General features: G+C 42.5%; 1 protein-coding gene across 4 annotated transcripts in view; it reads right to left on the bottom strand.

Annotated features, from left to right (window-relative positions):
- CCNY (cyclin Y) overlaps positions 1-27811 on the bottom strand; it is a 204719-nt gene that overhangs the window by 29000 nt on the left and 147908 nt on the right. For all 4 annotated transcript variants that reach the window (XM_039478748.2, XM_010349006.3, XM_010349010.3 and 1 more), the window contains 4 exons: positions 15005-15105; positions 6812-6847; positions 3155-3212; positions 2942-3061 (listed from right to left, as the gene is read on the bottom strand). In XM_039478748.2, the coding sequence (XP_039334682.1) occupies positions 2942-3061; positions 3155-3212; positions 6812-6847; positions 15005-15105 (315 nt within the window). The remainder of the gene's footprint in view (positions 1-2941; positions 3062-3154; positions 3213-6811; positions 6848-15004; positions 15106-27811) is intronic.

Here is a 27811-nt window from a genome sequence, read left to right as displayed (position 1 = left end):
ATTGAAAAAGGAGATGGGGTTAAGAGAGTGTGGGGCCTTAATTGGAGAAGCGATGAAGACAGGGTGGAGAAAGCTATTAACACCTGCCACCTCCCATCCAAAGCAAGAAAGCCGACCTGCATATTAAGGGCCCAGAGCCACAGGGGCGCAAAGGCGAGGTGCAGCAGCCCAAAGAGAAATCTGCAGTGGGCCTCTTTCTACAGCCTGATGTCCTCCCACACCTACAGGAGAAGGGAGATGTGGGACCTGCCTGGACCTTCCAATACATCCCCTTCCGCGTTGGCCTCTGGCTTTCTCATCCTTCCAACAGAAGATTCCAGTTCAGACAGGCCGTGAGCTTTTGGTGTTGTCAAAGTACCACATGGGACTAAAGTGGGTGCCGCACATGGTTCTCAGGATCAGTCAGCTTAAGTAACTCCTGAGGGAAGGGCAGGGCCTTGTGGAGGGGTAGCTGGATGCCAAGGCCTTTCCACCCACCTCACTGCAGGCCTGGCTACTCCCAGCTGTTTCAGGAACACCACAAAGGCATCTACACAACTCAGCGAGGTGCAAATCAATGACCTCACTCCCTTTCGAATTTCTTCATGTGGCAGTATCTACAAGAGAGCTTTCGGCATATTGCTAAAAAATATACTTAGTGATACTAAGTTACTCTTTTTAAAAAAGTTCGTTAAGCTGTGAAATATTTGCTTTGGGTGAGGTAGATTTGGGTCTTTGAAGGGCCTGCAGGCTCTGTCCACAGCAGGCTGCAGTCCTGCTCCGTGTGGGAAGCAGGGCCAGGGCTCACTGCTATTCCTCCCCCATTGCCTCCTGAGCAGCAGACCAAGATGCCAAACACATGCCCAGGAGAAAAGCAGGAGTTAATGAATGCATCTCTGTCAACTCTAGGCCAGACCTGTCCTGAATGACTGCTTCTAACTCTAGGGGACACAAGGAGGGAGGACTAGTCCTACAAGAGTCTGGCTCAAAGCATCATCTCTGTGCCCTCTGCCCACAAGCATGCAGCTGGGCTGCGCCTCGGCAGGCAGCAGTGACCAGAGGATGGGCTGCGGGCTGCACCCACCACAAAGGCCTCCAAGCCTGCTCCTTTCCAGCTGCAAACAACCAAGACCCCCATGCAAACTGGTATCCTGCTCAACACCAGTTTATTTCACAGGATGAAGATTTCAACAGTTACGATTATTCACAAGAAAAGTGAATAATTCCATTCCAAAGACGTGAACTCATCAGCCCTGTCACCTTTGCTGAGTGACACGGAGGGCAGCGAGGGAAGCCTGTTAGATGTTCTCTCAAGGTAGACACTGGCGAGCTGTGGGATTTAAGTGCTGGCCCTGTCCTCCACAGGACACAAACCTCCTTCACGCTGAATCATAACCCCAAACAAGAAGGTTCTACCATTCATAACCAGGCCACATTTTTCTTAGGAACTGAAGGTGTAAAAAATCCCCACCACCTTCCATCTACAGCAGCTTCAAAATAAATCCTTCCTCATGGCACGTGCTTCAGTACCAATTTCATCTACGGTTTCCTCCGCTTTTCTTACTCCTCTTTTCCCTTCACCCAATTTCCCTACATAAAAATCTGAACCCTGTTGCCCTGTTGTGTGTTTATGTTAGAACTTGAAATCCCCTTGAGGAACAAAGCTGGGCAATACATACATTTCTCAATTATGACTTAGGAACCTGTAATCACTCCAAATCATCTAATGATTCCTTTTGACTGTCTGTTCTATTATCCTTCAGGGTGCGAGTTCAATGAGAAGAAATGAACAAATGGATAAGCAGATGAATGAATGAGCAAACAAGCAAATAGGGATCCTGTTCAGGTAGCCTCAGAGCACACAGCTCTTCGTGTGGCAGAGACAAGAGTCCTTCGGTGCCTGTAAAGCTTCTACTAGACAATTGCCCCTTCTCAGAAACTACAGAGAACGGTATTCTGATCTCCAGGATAGCTCAGGCACAGGCAAAGCTCATTTCTCATCTAAGTTACACACAATGTAAAAGGTCAGTGACAAAAAGAGTTCCGTTGTTAAATCTATTTCCCAAGTGAGATTTGACCTAAATAGTGAGTAACATTTTAAAAATCCAAGTAAGAATTTTTTTCTTCTTTTGAGACAGGGTCTCCCCTCTGCCCCTCAGCCTTGAGTGCAGTGGCATGACCATGGCTCACTGCAGCCTTGACCTCCTCAGCTTAAGTGATCCTTCCATCTCAGCCTCCCAAGTAGCTGGGACCACAGGCATGTGCCACCACACCTGGCTGATTTCTTAATTTTGTAGAGTCGGGGATTTCACCATGTTGTCCAGACTGGTCTCAAATTCCCGGACTTAAGCGAATTTATCCTCCCGCCTTAGCCTCCCAAATGCTGAAATTGCTGGCATGAGCCATGGAGCCCAGCCATTAGAATAAATTTTTATTTATTTTTTCTTGAGTCTTAAAATATAAATTACCTCCCTACTATATCTAAATATCCTGCAGACATATTTAGTCAAAAGCCACAAAACAGAAGCTAAGAATACACACACTCCTTCCTAGATAAGTGTTCAGATAAAAGTATTCCTCATATCTTACTAATGTCATTACAATTTTTGCAGGGAACCAACAACAGGAAACCTGGATGTTTACAGGGAGTACCTTGGCCATCTGACTACTCCCTTACCCCTACGGCTTTACTTACCTGCACTTTTAATTTCGGCATTTACTGAATTTAAACGGGATTTCACAAATGACTTTAGGTGGGTGCTGTGGGACAATCTTCACACCCTCTTCTAGGATATCTATCCCCTATTCTCCGAGGAGAAAGGCAACACTGAAGCTTATGCCACAGTGTCCCCAAGGTCACCTGGCGAGGACTCCCTACTCGAAGTCCACTCCCCTGAGTGACAAGAACAAGCCCTGGACCACCCAGGCTGGGGATGGGTGTGGCCATCCTGACAGCACTCACCAGGGTGACAATGGCACATTCAGCTGTCAGCTGAGCAGCACTGAACAGCGTCCGAACGAACCGGTAAATCTGCTTCTGCTCTGGGTTGTGTTTGTCATAGTCTGGTGGCACTTCGGATTTCTGGGGAAGAAAATATTTTCAGATGACTGTTCTCCCCATAGGAGCAAAAAAGAAATAATTAAATCATCTCACGAAACACAAAGAGAACATTACCGAAAGAGGGTGAAGGTTTTCATCAAAAATATCTAAGAGCATCCTTCCATCTGGATCCCTGGTAGAAAAAATAACAGAAAATGAAACTTACTTTCTGTAAGAATGTCATTCAAATAAAAATGACAAACAAAATACATTTTAATTCAATGACTCTTTTTTTTTTTTTTTTTTTTTTTTTTTTTTTTTTTTTGATATGGAGTCTCACTCTGTCACCCAGGCTGGAGTGCAGCAGTACCATCTCAGCTCACTGCAACCTCCACCTCCCAGGTTTAAGAGATTCTCTTGCCTCAGCCTTCCGAGTAGCTGGGATTACAGACATGTGCCACCATGTCTGGCTAACTTTATTTTTATTTTTTTTTTTATTTTTAGTAGAGGTGAGGTTTTACCATGTTGGCCAGGCTGGTCTCAAACTCCTGACCTCAAGGGATCAACCTGCTTTGGCCTCCCAAAGTGCTGGGATTATAAGCGTGAGCCATAGCACCTAGCCAATTCTACTATTTCAAGAAACACAAGTCAGTGCTAAATGGTTATTCATGAATAATGATTTGTTTTTCTTGGGTACAATATTTAATCACTTTTGTTTGAATAGCCCAAGGAAATTAAGATTCTAAATCACACTTAGTTAATTAAGTAAAAATTTAATTTTAATTTTCTGACTTTTCAAATGAACCGAATCTAAGCAAATGACTGAAATTTGACATCTTATTTCCAAGCAAAGGTTGATGGATCTGCTTAAACCATCACCATACTGTGGCTGATAGAAAAGAAGTGCCAGGGTAAGAATGAATACTCAATATATCCTAGAGATCAGTCTGATTATTCACAACATGCAAAGTAAGTACTTCATTAAGTTTCACAATTTTATACTGAAAAACAAGCGATGACAGGTAAAAAGTCTTTAGTCAATAACCTGTAAGTGAATAGTTGGCTATTATCAGGCAGGTGCATGCACAGAACCACTTAACAAGGTAGCTTTCACTGTGAACAGTGCTGTGGGCCACTGGGCTCCACAGAGACCCTCCATACCTCACCAGTGACAGTTCTACTTTCATCTGTTTTATGAAATTTGAGTTTTGTCTAAAAATTTTTCTTTAAACAACCAAACCTGGAAGCCACAGCTTTTGGCTAACTGCATGTAATTTCCACAGTCTGTGCTTCCGTGCCAGGCTTCAGAACTTCAGAAAGCTACAGACCTGTCCCTAATACAAACTTATCATGGCGAACATTACAATTTCTGCTTTACAAATTTACCATCTGTGTAAAAAGAAAAAGAAAAAGCTTAACAGCTCAACTTTCATTCCTATATCTGCACAACAGCAATTATTTTTAAAGCTCTGAGCATTTACATCTGTGCTCATTAATGCTTGCCTGCATGATCACAGGCAGCAGACACACAGATAGACCAAGTGAAAGAAAGGTTCAACCCAGCAGGGGATCTGTGAGCCGAAAGCTGCTGGGTGTGCATGGTTATACTCTGATACCGAACCTGGCTACAAAGAATCAGCAGATTCCCTCACCGTAGTTACTGAATTTTCAAATGAACCAAATCTTGAATCCCTGTGAAGCACTGAAAATGCTGCATGAGAAATAGAGCCTGGCCATTCCTTGGTAGTTGAGCCCCATTCAATTTTCCTGAAGAATGAGAGCTCCACTCTAGAGAAACACTCACCTGAAGTAACTTTAAAAATGAGAAGAGAGGCTAAAAATATAAATGAGGATTAAGAGCTTAAACTAAGACGACTCTGAAGCAGTAGACTGTTTCCTTACTTCCACTAAAAGCTGTGTGTCCCAGCTGAACGCACACCACCTCTATCAGGCTAACAGGTCTATCATCAAGCACCAAAAGCCAATTAGCATGACTCAGAGAGGAGAAGGTGTGCAGATGGGCATGCCTCCTCGTATCTGGAGACCTGCAGGTGGCAATCTGTACATTAATCATGCTTGTTTACAAATGCTCAATTTTTCACTCCACTTTCTCTTCTTCCCATCACTTACTTTTGGCACAAGTCATCACCATTAATCAATGAGAGCACTATGATTAAACATCTGGGTGGTAGACTGCATTCATTTCCCAATTCCCCAGTTTACTAGTTACATCATTTTAGTCAAATTAACCTCTCTGTGCCTTAATTTCTTTATCTGTAAAATGAAGATACCAGCATCACCTTAAGGAGTTGTTATTAAAGCATGTAAAGAACTGACCAGAGCAGACAGAGTAGGCACTTCACAAAGCTGACTCTCACTTTTATGGCTCTGGCTGCATTCACTTCAGGATCCATCACAGTCTGAGTACTGAGAAATATCTTAGAGATTCTAATGCAAAATTGTCTTGAAAGCACACTGAGTTTCATCGATGTGATTATACTGTTTTCTTAAGCCTTACAGACTTAAAAAGTTTAAACTAGTATAGAAAAAGGCAACAAGACAAAATCTCCATTTTCACTGATATACTATTGTAATTCAAGATTTAGAGTTCCAAAGTTGGACTGTTGTAATTTCTTAAACCCCAAATTCTCAAGCACCATAAAGAACCATGAATCACAATTACAGTATGGAAACAGGTGATCACAGAGAATCCCTTTCTAGGTGTCTGCTTCTGGTTATTCATGTTTTCTCCAATACTGTCCATTAGAAGCTGTCATCCAACCTCCCCTGCGCTAACCACGCTTTGTAAACACACACAGGTGTGGGGCTCCCAGTGGCTGAGCTCACACTTACCACGTGGTGGCTCTGCTTGATCCCAAACTAGCTCACACCAGCTGTGCTTAGTAGACTCGTAGAACATACACAAATGTCACATTATGCATGAAATATGACTACCATGAGAGTGGCTCTGTCCTCATGAAAACTAAGGGGAACGCTTTGGAAACATTTGATAAAAGAAAATCACTAAAAATAAATTTGCTGTAGATTAGGTGTGGTCAAAACTGGAAAGATTTTACGCTCATCTGTTATGCAAATGTCCTCAAGCTCTCTCACTACTGAGGAAAAAACCAACTTGGAAAGGATGAATTAATTACAGCTGTGGCTTATGAAATATGTTTTGGTTCTCCAATCAATGTCCTGTGCTTGAAGCAAATGTCTTGAAGCTGCATTTTAAAAAAATTGGCAAATGAATGTATTCTTACATGTTTTACATTGAAATAAAATGTATAACGTAGATTTTTTTTTTATTCCGTTTTTAACTGACTTTTAAAATTAACCAACTATTGCCAGATACACTTACATCACAGAGGGCTTCTACATTAAAATAGTTTATGCCTAAATTTATAACAAAATTGCCTTTACTGAATTCAAACTATAAATTAAATGTTTTTCATGTTAAAGCTGCACTTAGTAAACTTTTAAAATTACAGTTTACAAAAGACAATGTTTAAACAAACTTTACATAAAATAAAGAAGAAAAAGGAAGCCAAACATCATTGAGAAGCTTTGTCTTTTTGCTGGTTTCAACCACATTCATTTGGTTTCCTCTGATTCGAAAGCAGTTCAGCACTTACCTGGGAAGTTTTAGTAAATTATTCAACCTTCAGAAATTCTATAAAAATATGAGTTAAGAACGTATAATTCAGAGGCTGAGGCAACTAGAATAGGAGAAAAATAGGAGCAACATAACAGAAGACAATGTATGTCTTTAGTACACAACAATCCACATACCTGTTTTTGATGTGATAATATATTGCAAGAGCAACACTGCAAAATAAAATGCAGAGGTTCAGTGTCCATGAGCATACTCGAGACCTCACACGTTACCTGGCCACAGTCTGAACATAAATATTTAAACACAAGTAAACGCCTAACAATCCTTCTAAACAGTCCCATATTCACAATACTGATCAGGAAAATGTCCTCTTCTGAATAAATCAATCTGGTACCCATACCCAGGAATGATTAAATCTCTTCCGGAAACAAAAGAACTTCAAGTAATATTTAGAAACAAACTTGCTCTTTCTATTCAGAAATTTTCAGCTTTACTCTTTTTTTTTAAAAAAAAAAAAAAAAAAGTAGCACTATGTAAAAACAAAAATAGGTAGTACAAAGAAAACACCTTTAGAAATCTCCAACTCAGATACTACTAGTTTAGAAAATTTGTGGTTTCTTCATAACTACCAGAAAAATGTGAATATGACCCAAGAAGTTTGCTATTTTTTCTCTTAATAACCTCTTGGCAATCTGCCCAAGTTATTCATTCACTTGCTGAAATGGCACTCTAATTTTATTTGTAGCACTATCTTAAAATTTTATTTTACATTTTAAAAGGTCTGAATTTAATGAACAATTCCCTTTCCCTGAACTTTTTCTTTTCTAAAATAATTTTTTTGTGACTAGAAAATATATTCATTGCAGAAATTTTGGAGAATATATTTAGAAAGTATAAAGAAAAATCTTCTGCCCAAATATAACTATTAGCTTAAGATATACAGCTTTCTATAAATTACGTATATAAGCAGACAGGTCTGTATCCTACTTTTACCCCAATCATGTTAACATTTTTTATCATTAAAAACATGATTTTAAATGGCTGATTATATTCCTTCATATGGTTGTCGAATAATTTACTTTTCTCCTACCACTGAATGTTTAGGTTGTTTCTAACATTTTGCAATTATAATTAACACCATAATGAACACCTCAATATTACTGCCATCTACGACTGTATTATTTCCATAAGGATACATCTTATAATTGGAATTTCTTGACCTAAAGTCAGTAACAATGGCAAGGCTCTCAATACATACTGCCAAACATCTTTGCAGAAAGTCTACACAGCATACTCCCAGTGTCTGTTATCAATTCACACTCACTGACACTGACCTGAATCTTTTGACCAAGTGTTCTCCAACTGGACCCCCCCCCCCCAAAAAAAAAAAAAAAAAAAAGGTGCCTTTTTCAATTTGAGTTTCTAGTTGGCAGGGTTATTCACGTTCTGACCAATTTTTAAAATTTTTCTCTTTCAAAAACTGTCGAGATACTTCCACTATGTTTGGTTTACATTAAAATTTATTGAGGCCAAAAATTATTTTTTAACCTTCTAAGAACAGAGCTCACTGGTTGCAGCAGACTGTGTTCTGACACTCTCCGGGTACCCACTCACAGCCCAAACATTTCCGCTTACTCAGCCACGTCAGCTTACAGACATTCCAAAGCACTCAGATGTTTCCCTGGGACTTCACATGACAGTAGCTAATCTCACTCTCTTCTGTTCTTCCAAACCTCTTTCCAGAAATATTCATTCAAATGACTTCAGCCTAGTGTTGAAAGTACGCATGAGCAAATAAGTGCTAATACATCCTTTTTCTCGTAACATCTTGAAAAGCATGTAAGCTTATGAAGAAATTATAACTGAGGTAAAAAGAACTTCAGAATTTATAAAAAGTAATAAGGTTTTCAAAGTGTTTTCACATACGTTAACAGTCCCGTAAGAAAAAAAAATAGCAGATGTTACTGATTCTGTTTTATAAATGGGAAAACTCGGGTTCAGGCGGTAGCCGCCAGGATTCTGGCTTGTATCAGGCTGTGTGCCCTTCTGTTTGGCCATATCACCTCTGGGCAAGGGAGGAATTAGTTTCATTCGTTTACTAGTCATGCAGTGATGACTGCTCTTCTAATCTAATGTCACATTTCTGTGGAATGTTTCATGTGATTGGGGTTAGTGCCATGACTGCTGTAATGTCTTTGAGAAAGATGTTCCTGCTTCCCCTGTGAGGGAGCATAAAGCAGCAGAAATATCACGAGACTGAAGTCACATCAACCTGGGTTCTGAACCTGGCTCCTTCCTCTTTATTAGTGCTAATTCACCTCTCAGAGCTTTTATTTCCTCATTTATAAAATTAGAACAATACGACCCACATCATGGAGTTGTAATTATGATCAAATAAAACAAAATACATAAAAGCATGATCTCACAATATTAATTTTTAAAAGAAAAGTCCCTATTATTGTTATTCCCCTAGTAAGAGGTCCTCTGACTTCTACAGACTGGGGGAAAGTCTTCGGGGTCCCCAGGTCACTATCTCCCAAGCCAAAGGCAAGACTGGATATTATCATGGCCCAAGACCTCCAGGAAAAGTACAGCCACTCTGTAGGCCAACTTCCACTCAAGGTTCTATCCCAGGAAGGGAGACTACCAGGCCGAGGATTCAGGCACAGTGCAGCTCCGTGGACTAGCTCAGCAGTCGTCCTGAAGGAGGTGACTGTTGGTAAGGAAGGAGGCCGTCAGCTGACAACTGAATCAGGCCCAAGTTTGCAGCTTCCCTCTACATACAGCCTCTCTTGTCCAACCTGAGGCTGGAATCTCCCCAAAAATGGATCTCTGCCCCAGTATGCCCCCTTTTAATTAGGCAGCACGATGGCCTGAGACAGTGGGGCAAGTGGAAACGAAGGTCCTTTCATATCTTAGCGGTTCTACAAAGGTCTGCGATATTTTAACTGTTTGCAGCTGTGTCTTTCGTCAAATATGGTCGTTGGGAAAAGCAGCCTTACCCTAGACTATATCCAGGACTTCTGTGGTGTGCCCTGGTTCCTGGATGTTCTGTTGGTTGGCAAGCCATCCTCCGGGAGTTGCAGGTATTTTAGAACATGTTGGGTGGCCTTTTTAAAACGTCTCAGACCTGTGTCAGTTGGTGACATATTTTCTGTACAATGTTTTAGGTGATATGCAAGGCATTCACCCCAACAGCCAGGTCTCTGGCCATCATGCCAGGACAGCAGTGGGGCTCTGTGAGCACTCCTGGAAGAGCACCTGAAGGGTCCACTGGGGGCCTCTCCGGTGAAGGCAAACACGTCCTGGGACTCTGGGTCTAAGGGTATGTTCAGGAAAGTTTCGTTATAGGACAGTCTATCGTGTTCCTACATAACCAGTTAATCTTTCGGGACTAACATTTGGGACCACAGCATCCAAGAGTCACCTTAGGGTTTTGGTAATCAACCATCATGCTTCAGGTGCCGCTACATTTTGCATCGGCCACACAGAGCTGCTGTATGGGTTCCATGTAGGACACATGATCCTCACCCTCTTTTTAGCCGCTGTTATCTTTCTGAGTCTTCCTGGGAGATGTGAATCTATAGAATCTGTTTTGGGTGGGGTCATATCTTGGCTCTCATTTGACCCCCTCAAGGGCTCTTATTGCCCTTGCCCAGAGATGGAATTTGTCTGGGTTACTCTAAAGGCAGCTCCCAGGAGAGTGTCTCTCCCCAAAACGTGTTTTGGGATTGGCCAGTTGTAGACCCACAGTGGGGTGAGTGTAGAATGTCTACTTTGTAACAGGAGGCATGCTCATCTCACAGAGGGGGGCGGATGGGTCTCTGGGTCCGTATGGGTAAGTCAGGGGCCCAGAAACCATGAGGATCAGCAGGCAATGGAGAACGCTCAGCCCTGGAGGCACCAGAGTCAAAACTCTTTGTTTTTCGAGAACCAATGAATGGCACCACACTGAGGAGAACTTTGCTTTCCTGTCAGGGTAGAGCTTGCCATGCTCACCACTTTCTGTCTTTGGGTTTTTCCTAGAGGCAGTGCCCAGGGTTTAGGATTAACCCTAGTGGTGAACTGCTGTTATGGCTTTAGGGCTTTTTAAAGTCTAAGAAGAACTATATTGGGCTATTTTGTTTTCAGACCTGTCCTTAGAAGATCTGGTCAAATCTGACTTTTGACACCCGTTTTGCTGGCTCTCCCCTTCTTTCTGGTCTCTTTTCAGGTTCCTCTGTTTTTGCAGTACTTCTCACCTAAGCTGTGCCAGTCACTGTTTCTACTTCCCCTATTTCATCCCATCAAAGGGACCAGTGTCCTTCCATCCAGGTGGAGCAGCCTTGAGGGGCTTACCACGCATGTCGGCAACAAACAGGGTGCCATCCGGCCCCTGGAAAGCAGAGGGACAGACAGCCAACCATACTGGCAATCTGTGCAACAAAGCCTGTGCCTTGTTTACAAGCCTCCAAGGTGAAGGACCCCAGGTATCTCCCCTTCACAGGGCCAGGGTGACCCCGTCTCTCAGGAACAGTCCAAGAGGAGTGCTGTGACACTGCTCATCTTTTCTGCCTCACCTCCAGAAAGAACCGCCCACTGGTGTCTACCCTATAATCTTACCAGACAAGTATCTAAGGCCTCCTTTAGTTTCTGCCCAGAGTAGCCAACCAGATCAATTAACCCTGGTGAGCCACAGAGTTAACTGGCTCTTACCACCCTTACCAAACCCAAGTTTACCAGGCCAGAGAGTGGTCAAGGCACTCTGATTTTTGGTCAGGACACAAAGAACTCAGGGGACCTGGAGGACCCGACACTCCGAGTGCCCAGCTTCGGAGGCTTGGCCAGCTCTGCCACGTCCTCAGAAAACGGTGTGCTTTCACCAAGGGAGGGCCAGAGCCTCACCAGAGGACAGCACATTTGGACAAAAGGGTTTGCTCAGCGGCTTTTGCCACATAGCTGGGGAAGAAGTAAATGCTATTTTCTTGCACAAGAAAACAAAATGGATTTGTGATTTTTGGCACTGCGTTTGTCTTACTTCTTACCTAGAGCTAAATTAGCAACGTATATGACAATCCTAAAACCTTCAAAGAGCAAGAGGGGTGGGATTCTAGTAGTAGAGAGGGGCTGAGCCACAGACAAGACTGTGATGGGCATCAGCTGTCCCCTGGTCCTGGAGGACAAGGACCCTGAGGGTATGTCCCAGTGTGCAAAGAGGCTCCCCACCACCCTCCGCTCTTTTCTTTGATCATCGTCTTTTACTTGTTAGAGGATTTTGTGGGGAGGGGTTGGCTGCAGAGGCACAAAGTGTGGCTGACAAACTCTAAATTCATACCACAGCTGTTGGCATTTAGGGGAAAAATGGGAAAATCAAGTTCTCAAAATAAAAAATTATGTCTACAGAAAGAGTGAGTACTGAATGAGTACCCAGACTTTTTATAGCTTTTCCTCCACTGTTAGATTAGCACTCAACCCTCTACCCCATCCCCAACTAGAATCTACAAATATGTTTATTTCTGGCAATCTCCAGTTTAAAGGCGGATTGTCCTCCAAAAATCAGCTTGTAAATCGCTTTTAGAACCTCAGGCATTCTCTCACAGTGACAACCTTGTAACTGGATTTCAGGGAGTAACTCTGGCCCACAAATGCTCAGCTATGCCCACAATGAAGATGAACTACAATATGAATGATGCTGTTATCAGTTCAAATGTCTGGAGTAGGGGCGAGAGGACCTGGATTAATTGGAGAGAAAGCGAAGAAGAAAACAGGAGTTTCCTTTGGACAGTAGTAGGGCAAGATTTAGGAAAATTTTTAGAGTGGGACAGCATGTGGATTTCACAACTTCTTATCTTTTTCATTCTTCTTCCTTCCGAGTATCCCTTTCCTCTCCTACTGTCAACACCACTGGCTGCAGAACTCAACTGGACCCGCTGATGTCTCTAACTGTGTTCGACTGTTTAGCTACACCAAGTGTGAGACGCTGATGTTTCCAGGGAAGGAGTCTGATGGCACTACTTCACTTGGGACCCACCCTGCCCAGCTCCTGGTGCACATTTTAAAAAGAGGATACCTTTGGTTGAGCACAGTGGCTCATGCCTGGAATCCCAGCACTTTGGGAGGCCAAGGTGGGTGGATTGCTTGAGCCCAGGAATTCAAAACCAGCCTGCGCAACATGGTGAAACCCCATCTCTACAATAAAAAAAAATACAAAAATTGGCTGGGCGTGGTAGCGTGCGCCTATAATCCCAGGTACTCGGGAGGCTCAGGAGGGAGGACCTCTTGAGCCTGGGAGGTGGAGGTTACAGTGAGCTGCGATCACACCACTGCACTCTAGCCTGGAGACAGGGATCTTGTCTCCAAAAAAAGAAAAGAAAAAGAATATACTTTTAAAAGCAACCAAATTACAGACTGAAAGAGCTTCAAATGTGTGCAGTGCAGAGACCATGTCTTTCTGTCGGGGAAGCCCAGTTATCTACACTGAAGTTGCAAGCTAGCTAGCTTGTTCCTGCTCTTCAGCTTCTCTGTTTACTACATTCTAACTCACAGTTCATTTGAAAGTGGCAGGGGGACACTGGTGAAGGAGGGAAGGGCAGCTGTCCACTTCCATCTGGGGTCCTCAACCCTTGACTGCCTGTGAGACTCTCCTGGGGAGGTTTAAAATCCAGATACCCAGAGTACACCTCAGCCAGATTCAATCAATCAAGATCTATTAAAAATCCAGATACTCACAGTACACCTCAGCCAGATTCAATCAATCAACATCTGTTAAAAATCCAGATACCCACAGTATACCTCAGCCAGATTCAATCAATCAGCCAGATTTAATCAATCAACATCTGTTAAAAATACAGATACCTATAGTACACCTGAGCCAGATTCAATCAATCAACATCTGTTAAAAATCCAGATACCCACAGTACACCTCGGCCAGATTCAATCAGTCAAGATCTGTTAATACTCCAGATACCCGCAGTATACCTCAGCCAGATTCAATCAATCATGATCTGTTAAAACTCCAGATAACCACAGTACACCTCAGCCAGATTCAGTCAAGATCTGTTAATACTCCAGATACCCGCAGTATACCTCAGCCAGATTCAATCAATCATGATCTGTTAAAAATCCAGATACTCACAGTACACCTCAGCCAGATTCAATCAATCAACATCTGTCAAAACTCCAGATACCCACAGTACACCTCAGCCAGATTCAATTAATCATGATCTGTTAAAAATCCAGATACTCACAGGATACCCTGGCCAGATTCAATCAAAATCTGTTAAAACTCCAGATACCCACAATACACCTCGGCCAGATTCAATCGATCATGATCTGTTAAAACTCCAGATACCCACAGATACCTCACCCAGATTCAATCAATCAACATCTGTTAAAAATCCAGATACCCACAGTATACCTCTGCCAGATCAAATCAAGATATGTTAAAAATCCAGATACTCACAGTACACCTCAGCCAGATTCAATCAATCACCAAGATCTGTTAAAAATCCAGATACCCACAGTACACCTCAGCCAGATTCAGTCAAGATACGTTAAAAATCCGGATACTCACAGTATACCTCAGCCAGATTCAATCAACATCTGTTAAAAATCCAGATACCCACAGTACACCTCAGCCAGATTCAATCAATCAACATCTGTTAAAACCCAGATACCCACAGTACACCTCAGCCAGATTCAATCAATCAACATCTGTTAAAACTCCAGATACCCACAGTACACCTCAGCCAGATTCAATCAATCAAGATCTATTAAAAATCCAGATACCCACAGTACACCTCAGCCAGATTCAATCAATCAACATCTGTTAAAAATCCAGATACCTATAGTACACCTCAACCAGATTCAATCAATCAACATCTGTTAAAACTCCAGATACCCACAGATATCTCAGCCAGATTCAATCAGTCAGGATCTGTTAAAACTCCAGACACCCACAGTATACCGCAGTCAGATTCAATCAATCAAGATCTGGAGCCCCGGGTCTTCAACTAGGAACACAGGAGTCTCATTTTATTTAGAAGGTAAAAAGTTAGCAGAGTTATGCCAGGATTGCTTCAATAAAAAGTGCAAGCATAGAAAGTATAAACAAAAGTCCAAAATGCATTTTAAGTAATCTACATTTAAAATACTTTGAAATTCTGGTCTTTTAATGTAACTAGTAATATGTAAAAATAATTTGAATATCCCATATTTAACTACCAGAATCACTTTTTAAAAGATTTCCTGAATTATCAGTACTACCCTCACCCTTACTCATCCAATCTTACTACTTCCAGACCCCACAACCAACCAGCTTAGCCGTCAGGTTAAGGAACAGAAAAGGCATTCAATTAAGTAAAAATAAATAAATAAATCCAAATACCCACCATTTAATTGTATACTTGAGGTTTGGTTGACTGACTGTGCTATCATCTAGGAAAATGGTAGAGCAGGAGCTGTATTTCCTTGCTATTTGTCCTGGAGGATGCTAGAAGACAACAGCAACAAGATTATGACAATTACACAGGGTTCAGAATTCTTCCAGGAAACATCACCCCCTTAACTTGAGATAAAACCACAGAGGAAAAATGTCTTAGCAAGAAATGTCAACATACACCAAGAACAATACAAAAACTTTATTCATAAAATGAACTTCCTCGCTCTTCCATATATAAAAGTCACCATGACACACCTAGTCCCTAACTTTCTGTAACAGAATTACAGCAAACTCTTGCAATCAAGCATCAGAAAGTATGTTTCAGAGTCCACAAAAATCACCTGCCCCACGGCTTGCATGAAACATGGGATCTACCGGCTCACTACACTAACAAAAGCCTACAACTTAGGTGGTGGCCTGGTTTTATGCACTAAGATCAAGACAAGTGTCCACTGTACCCATTGTCCTTACTCTTGAAATACAGTTGATTTAGGGGCCATGGAAAATGCAGCCAATGTTAATTTAGAATCTCCTGTTTCATCTGCTTGAATTTCAGCAGGTAAAGTTATAAAAAAGTAACTTATTCCCTTGTTAAGGACAAAATAACTTTTAAAGGGGAAGATTATCTGACACTTTTGAAAATACAACCAATGAATGACCTTTAAGTAGTTGCTTGTGTGGTCTTGTGACTGGTTCTTTCATAACTGTACAAGTTTTGAGCTCTTTGGAGAACATTAGAATAGAATTACTTCGGCCGGGCGCGGTGGCTCACGCCTGTAATCCCAGCACTTTGGGAGGCCGAGGCGGGTGGATCACAAGGTCAAGAGATCGAGACCATCCTGGTCAACATGGTGAAACCCCATCTCCATTAAAAATACAAAAAAATTAGCTGGGCATGGTGGCGCGTGCCTGTAATCCCAGCTAGTCAGGAGGCTGAGGCAGGAGAATTGCCTGAACTCAGGAGGCGGAGGTTGCAGTGAGCCGAGGTCGCGCCATTGCACTCCGGCCTGGGTAACGAGAGTGAAACTCTGTCTCAAAAAAAAAAAAAAAAATAGAATTACTTCTAGAAGGTACTGGCAAAGTAAACAATTTATATTACACACTGATGACAGCTAGTTGAACACTAAATGGACTTCTGGAAACAGTAGGACAATATGATTAGTACACATCAATCTGGATAGCTCCTGATGAAAAGCAAACTAGAAAAAAAAATTAAATTATGCAAACAAGTTTCCACTTACCTGATGCTATGCTGAATATCTAAGTGTCATTTTTCAGCAACCAAAAAACCAATCCCTTGGGTATCACAAAATCGTCTGCCTGACCTGCCTGCCTGCAACACACCCTGGGTATACACAGGTCACGAATGTAGTAAAGGAAGTCTCAAGGTTAGAGACCAAATGCCCTGTTCAATATCTGAAAATGTATTTCCCATTTAATAAGGTTTCCTCAGTAACAAGGTAAGGAAAATGTGAAGCAGCCTGAGAAATATGTAAACAATGTTATAAACAGAATCTCTTCTCAAAACTAGGTAACAAATGATACTAGTTACTTCTTTGGGGATCCAATTTCTATAATCACAGCGAGGGGACACTGTACTGCTGAAGCATCCTGACCTCGGAGCCCTGATCTCACATCGACAGCAGCACAAGGGGTCAGAAGGAAAGAACTACAACCAGGAAATCCAGTAGGGAAGGCCTTTCCCCAGAGTTCTCTCCTTAGGCTCACACTCTTAAATGCCTGTGTGGGGACAGGACATAGAAAATGCTTGTGAAATTTAAGTCTCAAGTCAATGTCAGTTTTCACATGGCATTTAACATCTATCACATGAATCAAAACATTCCATTCAGACAATCCAGACATTAAAAATAATTCTCTTCCCCTTTTTAAGCTCTTGTAGCAAAAACATGTAAGCCACAAAAGACATACTAAAGCCTCAGACTCTGATAAAAGCTATTACTATAGGTGGTAAACTAATAATGCTTAGGAAATTTTCCCCACAGATGTAAAATCTACAAACAAAAATCTATGTTTAAAACAGATCTTATATTCAACACTAAAAGCCAGGAATTAATCACACTTTTTCCAGTGTTAATTTTTAGAGCTATGGGATAACTTTAGAAATGCCAACAATGAAGGAAAAAGACAGTAATATTTTATTTTTGTTTATTGTGGGGTTTCAATTGTTTCCTGTGATGCAAACTTCTTCCAGATTAAAATGCAATGGCACTTGGAAAGAATAAATGGTTTCCCTGAGAAAATGTAAGCCATGAAGTCGGAAAAAGAAGAGTGATGCACATGGGTGAGGATACAAACAATGTCACCTCGTAATCTAGGAAGTGACCTTTGTGAGCTGATTTGCCCGACACCCCTGTGTGTGCACCATCCCTAAGGCTCAGAGGGTTAACTCAAAGCCAGCTACACAAAGGGACCCTGCCCTGGCCTGAGAACTGCCCCAGCTGCAGGTGTAAGCACCCCAGAACTAAGGGCCGATCTGCCAAAGCCCTCAATCCCAGGGGAATGCCAACTCAGCTTTCAAACTATTTAACAACTTTGAAACTGAATAAAAATCCCAAGTATTAAGTTATGAAGATTTTGGTTTCAGAGTATCTCAATACTCCACATACCATTTAGGCCCTAAGTCATCTGTTGACTGTCAGGACTGCAAGACTCATAGAGTGTGAACTTCTCTTGAACTGAAACTCTGAAAAAACTGTAAATAATTGAAAAAACTGAAATAACTGTAATTCTTCCACCAGAAACGCTCTTGACCCCAGGGCTGTCTCTGTTTTTTGTTGTGGACTGGTCCTCCTCTCCGGGTGTGGCGGAGGAAAGACACAATGCCTGCTGTGTGGCACCATCCAGCAACTGACATGCTGGGCCCCTGGAAGCAGCAGGAGAGCATCCCTCACAGAACAGAGCATGCTAATTCGACGGTTTTAATAAGCACATGTGTGTCAGATACTTCCCAGTGTTACTCAAAATGCCTCGTCAATGTAGTGCTCCATGAGTCTGAAAAATCGGTATGCTTGTACGTGCGCGTGCCTGCGCGTGCACACACCCTCCCACTTAGGTTCCCGTCTTTGCCAGGAAACGACACGGCAAAGCCATGCCATGGAGAAACAGCAGGGCACGACTGGTAGTGAACCTGACTTGGGCATAACTAGCTGCGTGGCCTGGGCAAGTTACCTGGTCTCCCTCTCTGCTCCTCAGTTTCCTTAGCTGCAAACCAGAGATGAAAATGACAGCCTCTCCCTCATGGGGCCATCACAGGAGTGCCTGAGTTAGTATTTGTAAAGCACATTCAGCAGGGCGAGCGTGTGGGAAGCACCTGTAATAATTGTTCAGTAGAAACTGCATTAAACAGGTCAACAAAGCAATAGGGATGTTTTTTATGCCTAATGCCTACAGCATTTTGGAAAAACATAAAAGGAAATGTCTAAGGTGATGTTTTACCCGCAAAGGATGGGCATCACCCTCTAGACAACTCAGAAAAATTGTCCCAAAAATAACAAGTGTGTCGGTGAGAGTACAGATACTAGAGTCAACCACAAACTGCTTAGAAGGAGAGCCTGACGAGTGAGAAGCCCGATTACAAATTATTCTAAAGAAATAAAATTTACGTCTTTGAAATAATGTGAACCTTACAGATTACCTTATGAATATGCAGAATAATAGAATTTTAGAGCTAGACGGAAGCAAGCTCATTTACTCCACCTATTCACCAAATGTCTACAGTACACAATATGATTCACATCAAGGTCCACTAATATACAAAAATTGTTGAATGATATATTTAAGAAGACTTTACTGAGGAATTATCATGTGTCCCAAATAATGAGATTACCCACTGAGATAATTCCAACACTGACGTCTGTCAGATACAAAGATACATGGTACACACATGTACACGCACAAACACACGATCAAAGCGCAGGAGGAAGACGAGGAGGAGGCAGGGTAAGACTTTCACTGGACCTTCCACAACAACCCCCAATTTTTCTCCCAACTATTTCAACTTTTCCCACCCACGATGCCTCCTCAAATCTTCCACCCATCGCCATGCTGAGCTCCCCACAAGGAGTTCGAGTCACAGAACCCAGAGGTCACCAGGCAGCACCCCCTCACGTGAGCTTCTTGCTGCTGCTTCTAGGCAAATCTGTCATAACTCCCCCTACCTGGAGTAGAAGCCCAAACTCTCTCGAGGCCAGAACTAATTAGTCCCTCTGCTTCTTCAAAATATCTTTCTGAATTGGCTCACCCTCCACACTTCCTCCTGATTCACAAAAACAGTCTTAAGTTCGCTATGCAGTTGGGTCCTCTGCAGTCCTCCAACTAATGTGACATTTGAATGGAAGCTTTTTCTTTCTGGGATTTCCTCCTAGCTTTCCCCCACCTTTCTGGCTACTCAGTCTCAGTCCCTTTGTGAACTCTGCTTCTCCGAATTTCACTGGATGTGACAGTCTTTTCTTCTTCGTCTAAACGCTTTCCCAGGGAACCCTAACCCACTCTTAATTCCACTTCCTTTGCTCTCTGGTGAGTCCCAAATCCCTCCTCTCTGGCCCCAACTTCTGAGCTCAGTACTGCCTGGTCGACCCCTCCATCTCCAGGTTTTTCATGGGCACCTCAAATGCCAAACTAATTTGTTCCTCTAATCTGTAATGGCTTATAACTAGAAATCCACAAAATATTCTTGAATCTTATTTTCCTTTCTGTTGATCTCCTTGTATCAAGTGCTGCTGATCCTACTCCTAGTATATTTCCACATCCTCCTCTTCCCTGCACCCCTCTAGCCAGTATCTGGCATATGAACACCACGTGGACTTTCACCTGTATCACTGCAGTAACCACCTTGCCTCCAGGCTCGCTCCTCTTCAAACCATTCTTCTTCAAATGCCACTGTCACCCTAATGCAAAGCAAATCAGATCACGTCACCTCCCTGCCTAAACGGTTCCAAGGTTCTCCACTGGAGAGAGACACAAGTCAACTCTCCGTCTCTCCAGGTTCACTTTTCACTTCCTCCTTCCCTGCACACCACTCACACATAATTCAAAGAAGAAATGAACAATGGCCACTTTTACTTAACGGCCATCAAGCATGAGCCCACAGTGTTCTTATTCATTTAGAGCTCACAAGCATTTAGAGCCCTGCAATGCAGGTAGAATTCCCATTTTACAGATAAGGAGATCAGAGAAACAAAGCAGCATTTCCAACACCAAATCTAAGACACCAGCGCTTAAAGCCACGTTTATCTGACTCCCAAGTCCAGGCCTTCCTCCCTGGGGTTCTGCAGCTCTTCCCTAGAGCTGTTCTCTCCTAATCCTTCTGGTACGATACCCTAAAGGCCTTTTCCCTCCTTGACTCCACTCATCCTTCAGCACTCTGCTGACAGCGCTTCCTCCACATGCCGTCCCGCCACCGGACCACCTGGGCTGGGAAGCGCTGTGTGTGTTCTATGTCCGTGCTTGCCCTCCACAGCACCAGGAACTCTCCACTGTCATTTCCAGCTCATGTTATGCCGTCTCTAGGATCTATACTGCCGGTGTCTTGGAGATAGAGACTGGATATTTACTTAAATCAGCAAATGAAGAACAGCTCCATCCTGGGACTAGAGTGCTCACGACCCCCAACTGTGGGAAGTCATCTGCCTCCATGATGGCACAGGGTCCTCTGTGAGGGAGACACAGCAGTTGTGTTATGGCAGAAAGGGGTGTGCCGTGTGGTAATGAGTTGGCAGCAGGGGCCTGCGCCGTTAGGCAGTGAAATGCTGACACATGCATACATATGAAGTGGGACATGGCAGGAAGAACAAGGAGCCAACTTCCCGCGAATGAGATGCTCCAGACAGGTGGGTGCTCTCCAGGAGCACCGTGGAGTCAGAAAGCCCAGTGTTCCCCTGCAGCTCCACCACTGACGAGCTGTGGAAATGTGGCCAAGTTACCTACAGAGGATAAGCACTCGTCCTGGCTTGCTCAGCACAGCCCTAGTTTGTCCCTGTTGTTCCAGAGTAACCAATAACAGTACCCACTTTTGTAATCAATTAAAACGTATAAGCCCATCACCTTAGGCTTAGCTGCCCCAAGCTTCCATGTCTTCATCTATAAAATTCAGATACAGAGCCTGTCCTTCATTTTGGTGCCATGGGAACTATATAGAATAACGCCTGTAAAATGCTTAGCTTGTAGATGAGCTGGATAAACATTAAGTCACTTAACACTTGAGTCTCTAGGATTTAACTTCCCATTTTCAATTACTGTCTTATTTCTTCTTAGAAAGGTCAGAATAAAAAACAAAGAAATAATATAAGGGCCAGTCATGGTAGCTCCTACCTATAAACCCAGCACTTTGGGAAGCCAAAGCGGGAAAATCAATGGGAGCCTAGGAGTTTAAGACCAACCTGTTTGGTCTTAAACTCCTTGCTGAGCCACACAGCAAGACCTCATCTCTACAAAAAATAGAAGTAAATTAGCCACATGTGGTGACGTGTGCCGGTGATCCCAGCTATTCAGGAGGCTGAGGCAGGAGGATCTGTTGAGCCCAAGAAGTCAAGAGTGCAGCAAGCCATGATTGTGCCACTACACTCTACCCTGAGTGACAGAGTGAAACGTTGTCTCATAAATAAAATGAGGTAATATTATTCGAAGAAAAGTAGTAAAGGGTTGTGGAAGAAAGTGATACAAATGAAATCTCTAAATGTGAAAGCTCCACAATGTTTTTTTAATCTTCGGAACAGCAAACTATGACCTTTGATAGAGGTGGCAGGTTTCTGTATGCAGCCTCCTCAGGCCACAGAGAAAGGACATGTGTACTGACACTCCTTGACTAGGAGTGTCAGTACAAATGAAAGGCCTGCTGGAGCGCGGAAGCAGAGGGGAGGCTGGGTTGCGCAATCACACCTGCCACCTGCTGGACTCCCACCTCACACTCTCCACAAAACCATAAAGGACACTTACTTTGCAAAAGTGTCTTTGCCTTATTCACAGAGCTAATATAGGGTGGAGTGGCAGTCAGAAACTTTGTGCTGAATTCTGAAGCCTGTGAAACCCAGAGCACTGATCAACAAGAGCAGGTGTGCTCACAGGTGGATGCTCACGTGTGGAAGCCAGGCTGGGAGAGAGGAGATCACCATCATCACTTTTCCAAGAACACCAGGGGCCACAGAGACACAAAGACAAAAGGCAAAACTAAGAAAAAATCTTCCTCTCTTACTGCAATGTGTTCACAAACTAATGTTCCATAGAAAGAAAAAAAAGGTTCAGGTTAGGCACGGTGGCTCATTCCTGTAATCCCAGCACTTTGGGAGGCTGAGGCGGATGGATCACCTGAGGTCAGGAGTTTGAGACCAGCCTGGACAACTTGATGAAACCCCATCTCTACTAAAAATACAAAAATTAGCCAGGCGTGGAAGTGCATGCCTGTAGTATCAGCAAATGGGGAGACTGAAGCAAGATAATCACTTGAAACCGGGAGGAGGAGGTTGCAGTGAGCTGAGATCACACCACTGCACTCCAGCTTGGGTGAGACTCTGTCTGTACCCCCCTTCCATAAAAGGGCGCAGCTTTCAGGAGGATCAATTTTTTTTACAGCAAGACTAAAGTAGAAGGCAAACAGCCAAGGAGTTAAGAACAAGATGAACCATATCATTCTCTCCGAAAGCAGGAAAATAAACCAGCTATGGATCTCAGAACAAACACAGGGAAAATGCCACCTTTATGGTAGAATTCTGCTCTGTAGAATGTATTTGGCCATAAAAAGAAATGAAGCTCTGAGATACATGGTACAACCTGGATGAACCTTAAGAACATTAAGCTAAGTAAAAGAAGCCACTCACAGAAGGCCATGTATTATATAATTACATTTATGTAAAATACCTAAAACAGACATATCTATGGAGGCAAAAAGTAAGACTAGTAGGGAAGGGGAAGGAGTAGGAATGACTGCTAATGGGCATGGGGTTTCTTTTGGGAGTGATGAGTGTGTTCTAAAACTGACTGTGATGATGGTTGCACACCTCTGTGGTTATACTAAAAACCAATGAACTGTAAGTTTAAAAAGCTGAATTTTACATGTTAATTGTATACCAATAAAACTTACTTTAAAAAATAAGTTCTTCATCAGAAATTAAAAAGTCAAAGACCAAGGTCAAGAAAAAAAAAAACCCATGGGACAGACTGAAATTGGAAACTTAAAGTAACAGTATGAATTCATGATTTCTGAAATGTCTGTTTCCTAACTACACCTGCTAACTGGGCCTAAAAGCAGTAACACCCAGCAGGAACGAGCACACATGGTGTCCAGATCTTGGTTCTAATACTGTTTGCCACTAAAAGGAATCCGGACTCCCTAGCTATCCAGGACTGAGGCAGAGGAGGTAAATGAGCCTGGAATATCTCACTGTGCCAGAGAAAACGGAGTTCTCAAAACAAAACAAAACAAAACAAAACAAAACAAAACAAAACAAAACAAAACAAAGGACAGGGCATATCACGAGAACACAAAACCAGTCTTAAAAGACTGCCACCACCCAAATCTAGGACAATGTGAGCACCAAAATATTTAAGCACAGTCATGAACTAGCTATCACTGAAAAGGCAGACATCCAAGAGTCTGTACCAAAGATGGACAGACGGATGGACAGACAGGAACAGAAGGCTCTGCCTTGAAGCAGAACACTGACTGACAAACGGAGAGGAAGTGTGCTGGAAAACCACCATTTTGTAAACAGAATAACAAAGATTTGTTCGGGCAAGGCTGATCAACAGAGCTCAATCTGGGGGTGGGGATAAACTGCAGGATATCTACATGGTCTTAAGGTGCCTGCTCACAGACTGCTTGTTAGTTGCAAAGGGGAAGTGAGTAAACAGACAGTGGGGAATCCAGACAGCACCTTGCCCGGTGATCAAAATCAACACCACAACAAGAGTCAGGCAATGCCTGCCTCCCGATGCCCTGAAAAGGGCAAGGGAACATTCCACATAGTACTCTGGCTGTATATGTTTAACTGAGCCAGACAAATGCAAAATGAGCAACATTACGTTGTTATTATAAAAAACAAACAAACAGAACAAACTGGCCATGTATTCTTCAACAGTGTCAGTGTTCCGAAAGACTGAGGATCTGCTCCAGATTAAAGGGCATCGAGGGTGCATGCCAACTAAATGCCATGTGTCAGCCTAGACTGAAACCCATGCCACAGAAAAACACACTGTAGCAGACATTACGGAGCCACTTAACAAAGCTGGAATATGGTCAGTTAATTAGAAGAACCATATCAATATTAAATTATTTATTTTGACAATATTGTGGTTACACAGAGAATAGCCTTGGTCTTAGGAAATACACAGCGGAGTACTGGAGGAAAAGGCAGAATGGACAATCTACTTCTAAACAGTTCAGAAAAAATAAAAAACAATGATCAAGGATATGCAGAATGTGAGAGAACACTGTTTAAAACTGGTGAATCTGAGTAAAGGGTAGATGATAGTTTTCTGTATTATTATTACAATTATTCTGTAAGTCTGAAATAAAGTTAAAACATATATAGGTATACACACATATATACACACATACATGCACAAATATATGCGCACGCACATGCACGCACACACACACGTATACATAAAGCCAAAGAACAGATTATAACATAAAGCTAAGGGAAACAGAATCTGCTTTTTCAAGGGCTTTTCTGACAAGGCCCCTGCTTCAAATAGAATGCTCCTTCATGGATTCACTTTATTCCTTTCTTCTCTCTACTCGAGAAGTCCCTGAGTAAGGTGATGATGTTGAAAACTGAGGCGGCTGTGACAGCAATGGCACATGACAAACAGAATGGCACAGTGAAGAGGCCCTCAGTCCCTGCCCAGCTAGCAGGACTGGCTATGCTTCCTCTAACCCCAGGAATGGCAGCAATGGCCAAGAGTCAGTGACTGACTGAAAGAACAGCTCCTTCCCCACACGCAGCATGTCAGAGCAATGTGAAAACCAGGCAGCTGTGGTCAAGAACTTGTGCTGGCTAGTTAAGGGATGAGATCCTAACACTATATACAAAAACTCAGGGCTTCTAACAACAACTTCCATGGAGAACAGACCAGACCGTGAGTTCCTAGGATAAATCATAACATCAGCTCAGCGGCCCCTTCACTTGGGTGTCTGAACAAGGCAAGGGAGCTTTCAAAGTGACCTTCCACAAAGGCACCAGGGAAGCAATTCCACTTGACAGCTGCCCTGTATTTGAACAGACCATTATACTTTAAAAATGCTACTTCCTTTGTGCCTCCTAACAAGAGTGCCAGGATGAAGGAGGGGAAGAAGGAGTGAAGAAGAAACAGAGCTAAGAAGAAAAGAACATCCTCCACAGACATAAGCAACACACTCAAGGAACTGATGGCCTACACAAACTTCTCAACAGTACCAGTATTTCCATGCGTGCAACATTATCATTTCTAGACATTCTGCAAAAAGAAGAAAAAACAAAGAAGACAGAAAATAACAAAACATCTACCCCATTTCAACATCCCTGGGTCAAGCAGAACAGGTGGTCTGAGAACCAGAGCATCTAAGCTTCCTTCAGTGATGTGAAAATCCTGTACTCTCCATTATTGCTGCTACTTTTCTATAAATTTGAAATTACTTCCAAGTAAAATTTGGATTTCTTCAATCTTACTGGATTTTAAAATTTTTTACTGATATTAAAACTGAGTCTTCTTTCACATCCTCCAAGCACATGGCATTGATGCTAACATAGCAGCAGCTCAATAAATTCTCATGCTATTAAGAGCAAACCTTCCAGAGGCAAAAACAAGATTCTGAATGTTTTAAATTTCAATTCCTAGATGTAGCTCACTGCATTACTTGACTTTTATGACTGACAGATGAAGCCTATAACCAGAATAGACACCATTTTACAAGAAATCCTATTCCTACCTCACTCAGAGCTAAAAGGCAGAAACCAATCTGGAACTGAACTATGTTAGGAGTAAACCATTCAAGTCAGTATTCCCAAAGGGAGCCATACAGAATACACTCCTCCCAGAAAATCCTGGTCTTAAGGATTATGAAAAAACTATATCCATACTCTAAACAGCAGCAAGACTTTCATTAGTTTTCATACTGAACCTGGAAAACTAAATCAAATTTACCTAAACTCCAATGGGCAATAATCATAATACAATATATGAATATGGTGTTATAATTAGGCTGCAAATCATTACCTCCTTTGAGTCAAGTAGGTCTGGAATTATGACTCATCCTAGGAGATAAGAGAACTGAGACTTCAAGATGTTTCCAAGATTGCCCAATTAACAGGTGGCAGAATGAGGGCTTGAACAAAGTTTCTTGTGGCTCTGAGTTTCGCTAACGATGTGACTCTTGCTTCACTGATAAGCAACTATCCCTATTCTTTACTTCCTCATAAAATTTCCTGAACTATCACCAGACTCGGTGTTGAGACAAATGCTTTGGAATTTTTGAGGATGACACTACACAGAATCCCCAGTCTGGCTTTCTCGTTTCGAAGTGCACCTATGGCAAACAAGACAAAGGAAGCTGGCTATTCAACTCCTGATTCATTCTGTTTTCATATCCTTGTTTAGCTTCTTAGAACAATCCACTCATTTTTGGTATGCTAACACCAGGTGGCAGGAAGATACCACAGAAAAATTAGGCTAAGGTAAAAGGCATGCATTCTCTTTTCAGGTAAAAGGCATGCATTCTCTCTGAGTTTCAGGAGTGATTTTTTTTTTCAGAGTGATTCTTAACTCCAGCCACCTACAATGTCACCCACAATCTACAATCAGAGATTTTTATACTTTAATTAAAAGATTCATTAAAATAGTTAACCTTTTTTTTTAAAAGGCAAAGTCAAAACATCAGCAAACTTTAAATAAAGTATAAACTTTAAATTAAGCCCTTTCACAGCCATTTAAAAATACATGTATCTTCCATATGTACTGAATTTTCCTAGCTGGGCGCAGTGGCTCATGCCTGTAATCCCAGCACTTTGGGAAGCTAAGGTGGGTGGATCACCTAAGGTCAGGGGTTTGAGACCAGCCTGGCCAACATGGTGAAACCCCATCTCTACTAAAAATACAAAAATTAGCTGGGTGTGCTGGTGCATGCTTGTAATCCCAGTTACTTGGGAGGCTGAGGCAGGAGAATTGCTTGAACCCAGGACAGGGAGGTTAAAGTGAGCCAAGACTGCCCTAATAGCACTCCCGCCTGGGTGACAGAGTGAGACTCTGTCTCAAAACAAAAACAAAAAAAACAAAAAAACGTCCTGTAACTGTTCATTTTAATTACATCTAAAACATAGGTGCTGATTAGGATATTAATCTTTATAATATATTCACCCTGATTGAACTTGCTGTCAAAACATCCAGAGTAGTTTATTTTCAAATGGTTTCAAGCTTTAAAACCTGTAATAATTCCTTGAAATGTCATCTCTTTTCACTTAATCCTGAGTCTCTCTTGGCTGTTCTGAGCCAGTTAAAGGCCCCTCTCATTTTCCAGCCTGGGGTTCCATTCTCTACTGCCCCATTCCCTGGAGAATGTCCTGGGTCAAAGTCCACTCTTTTCACTTGCTCATGTGTGTTGTCTGCTGGAAGCCAGAAAACCCTTACTGTTCTCCAGCTGCAGGAGGTTATTTCCCCTGCAGTTATCATGGTCCCGGGAGTAGAGGTGAACACCCCCTCTTGTCTTGGATGGCTTACCTACACACCTGCATTCATTTCTCTTAAATAGTAGCCTCTTTGTAGGTTA

Source organism: Saimiri boliviensis, chromosome 8, assembly GCF_048565385.1.
Source record: "Saimiri boliviensis isolate mSaiBol1 chromosome 8, mSaiBol1.pri, whole genome shotgun sequence".
NCBI classification, from domain to species: domain Eukaryota; kingdom Metazoa; phylum Chordata; class Mammalia; order Primates; family Cebidae; genus Saimiri; species Saimiri boliviensis.
Note: the sequence above shows the minus strand (reverse complement) of the source record. Positions and strands in the feature narration are given on the sequence as shown.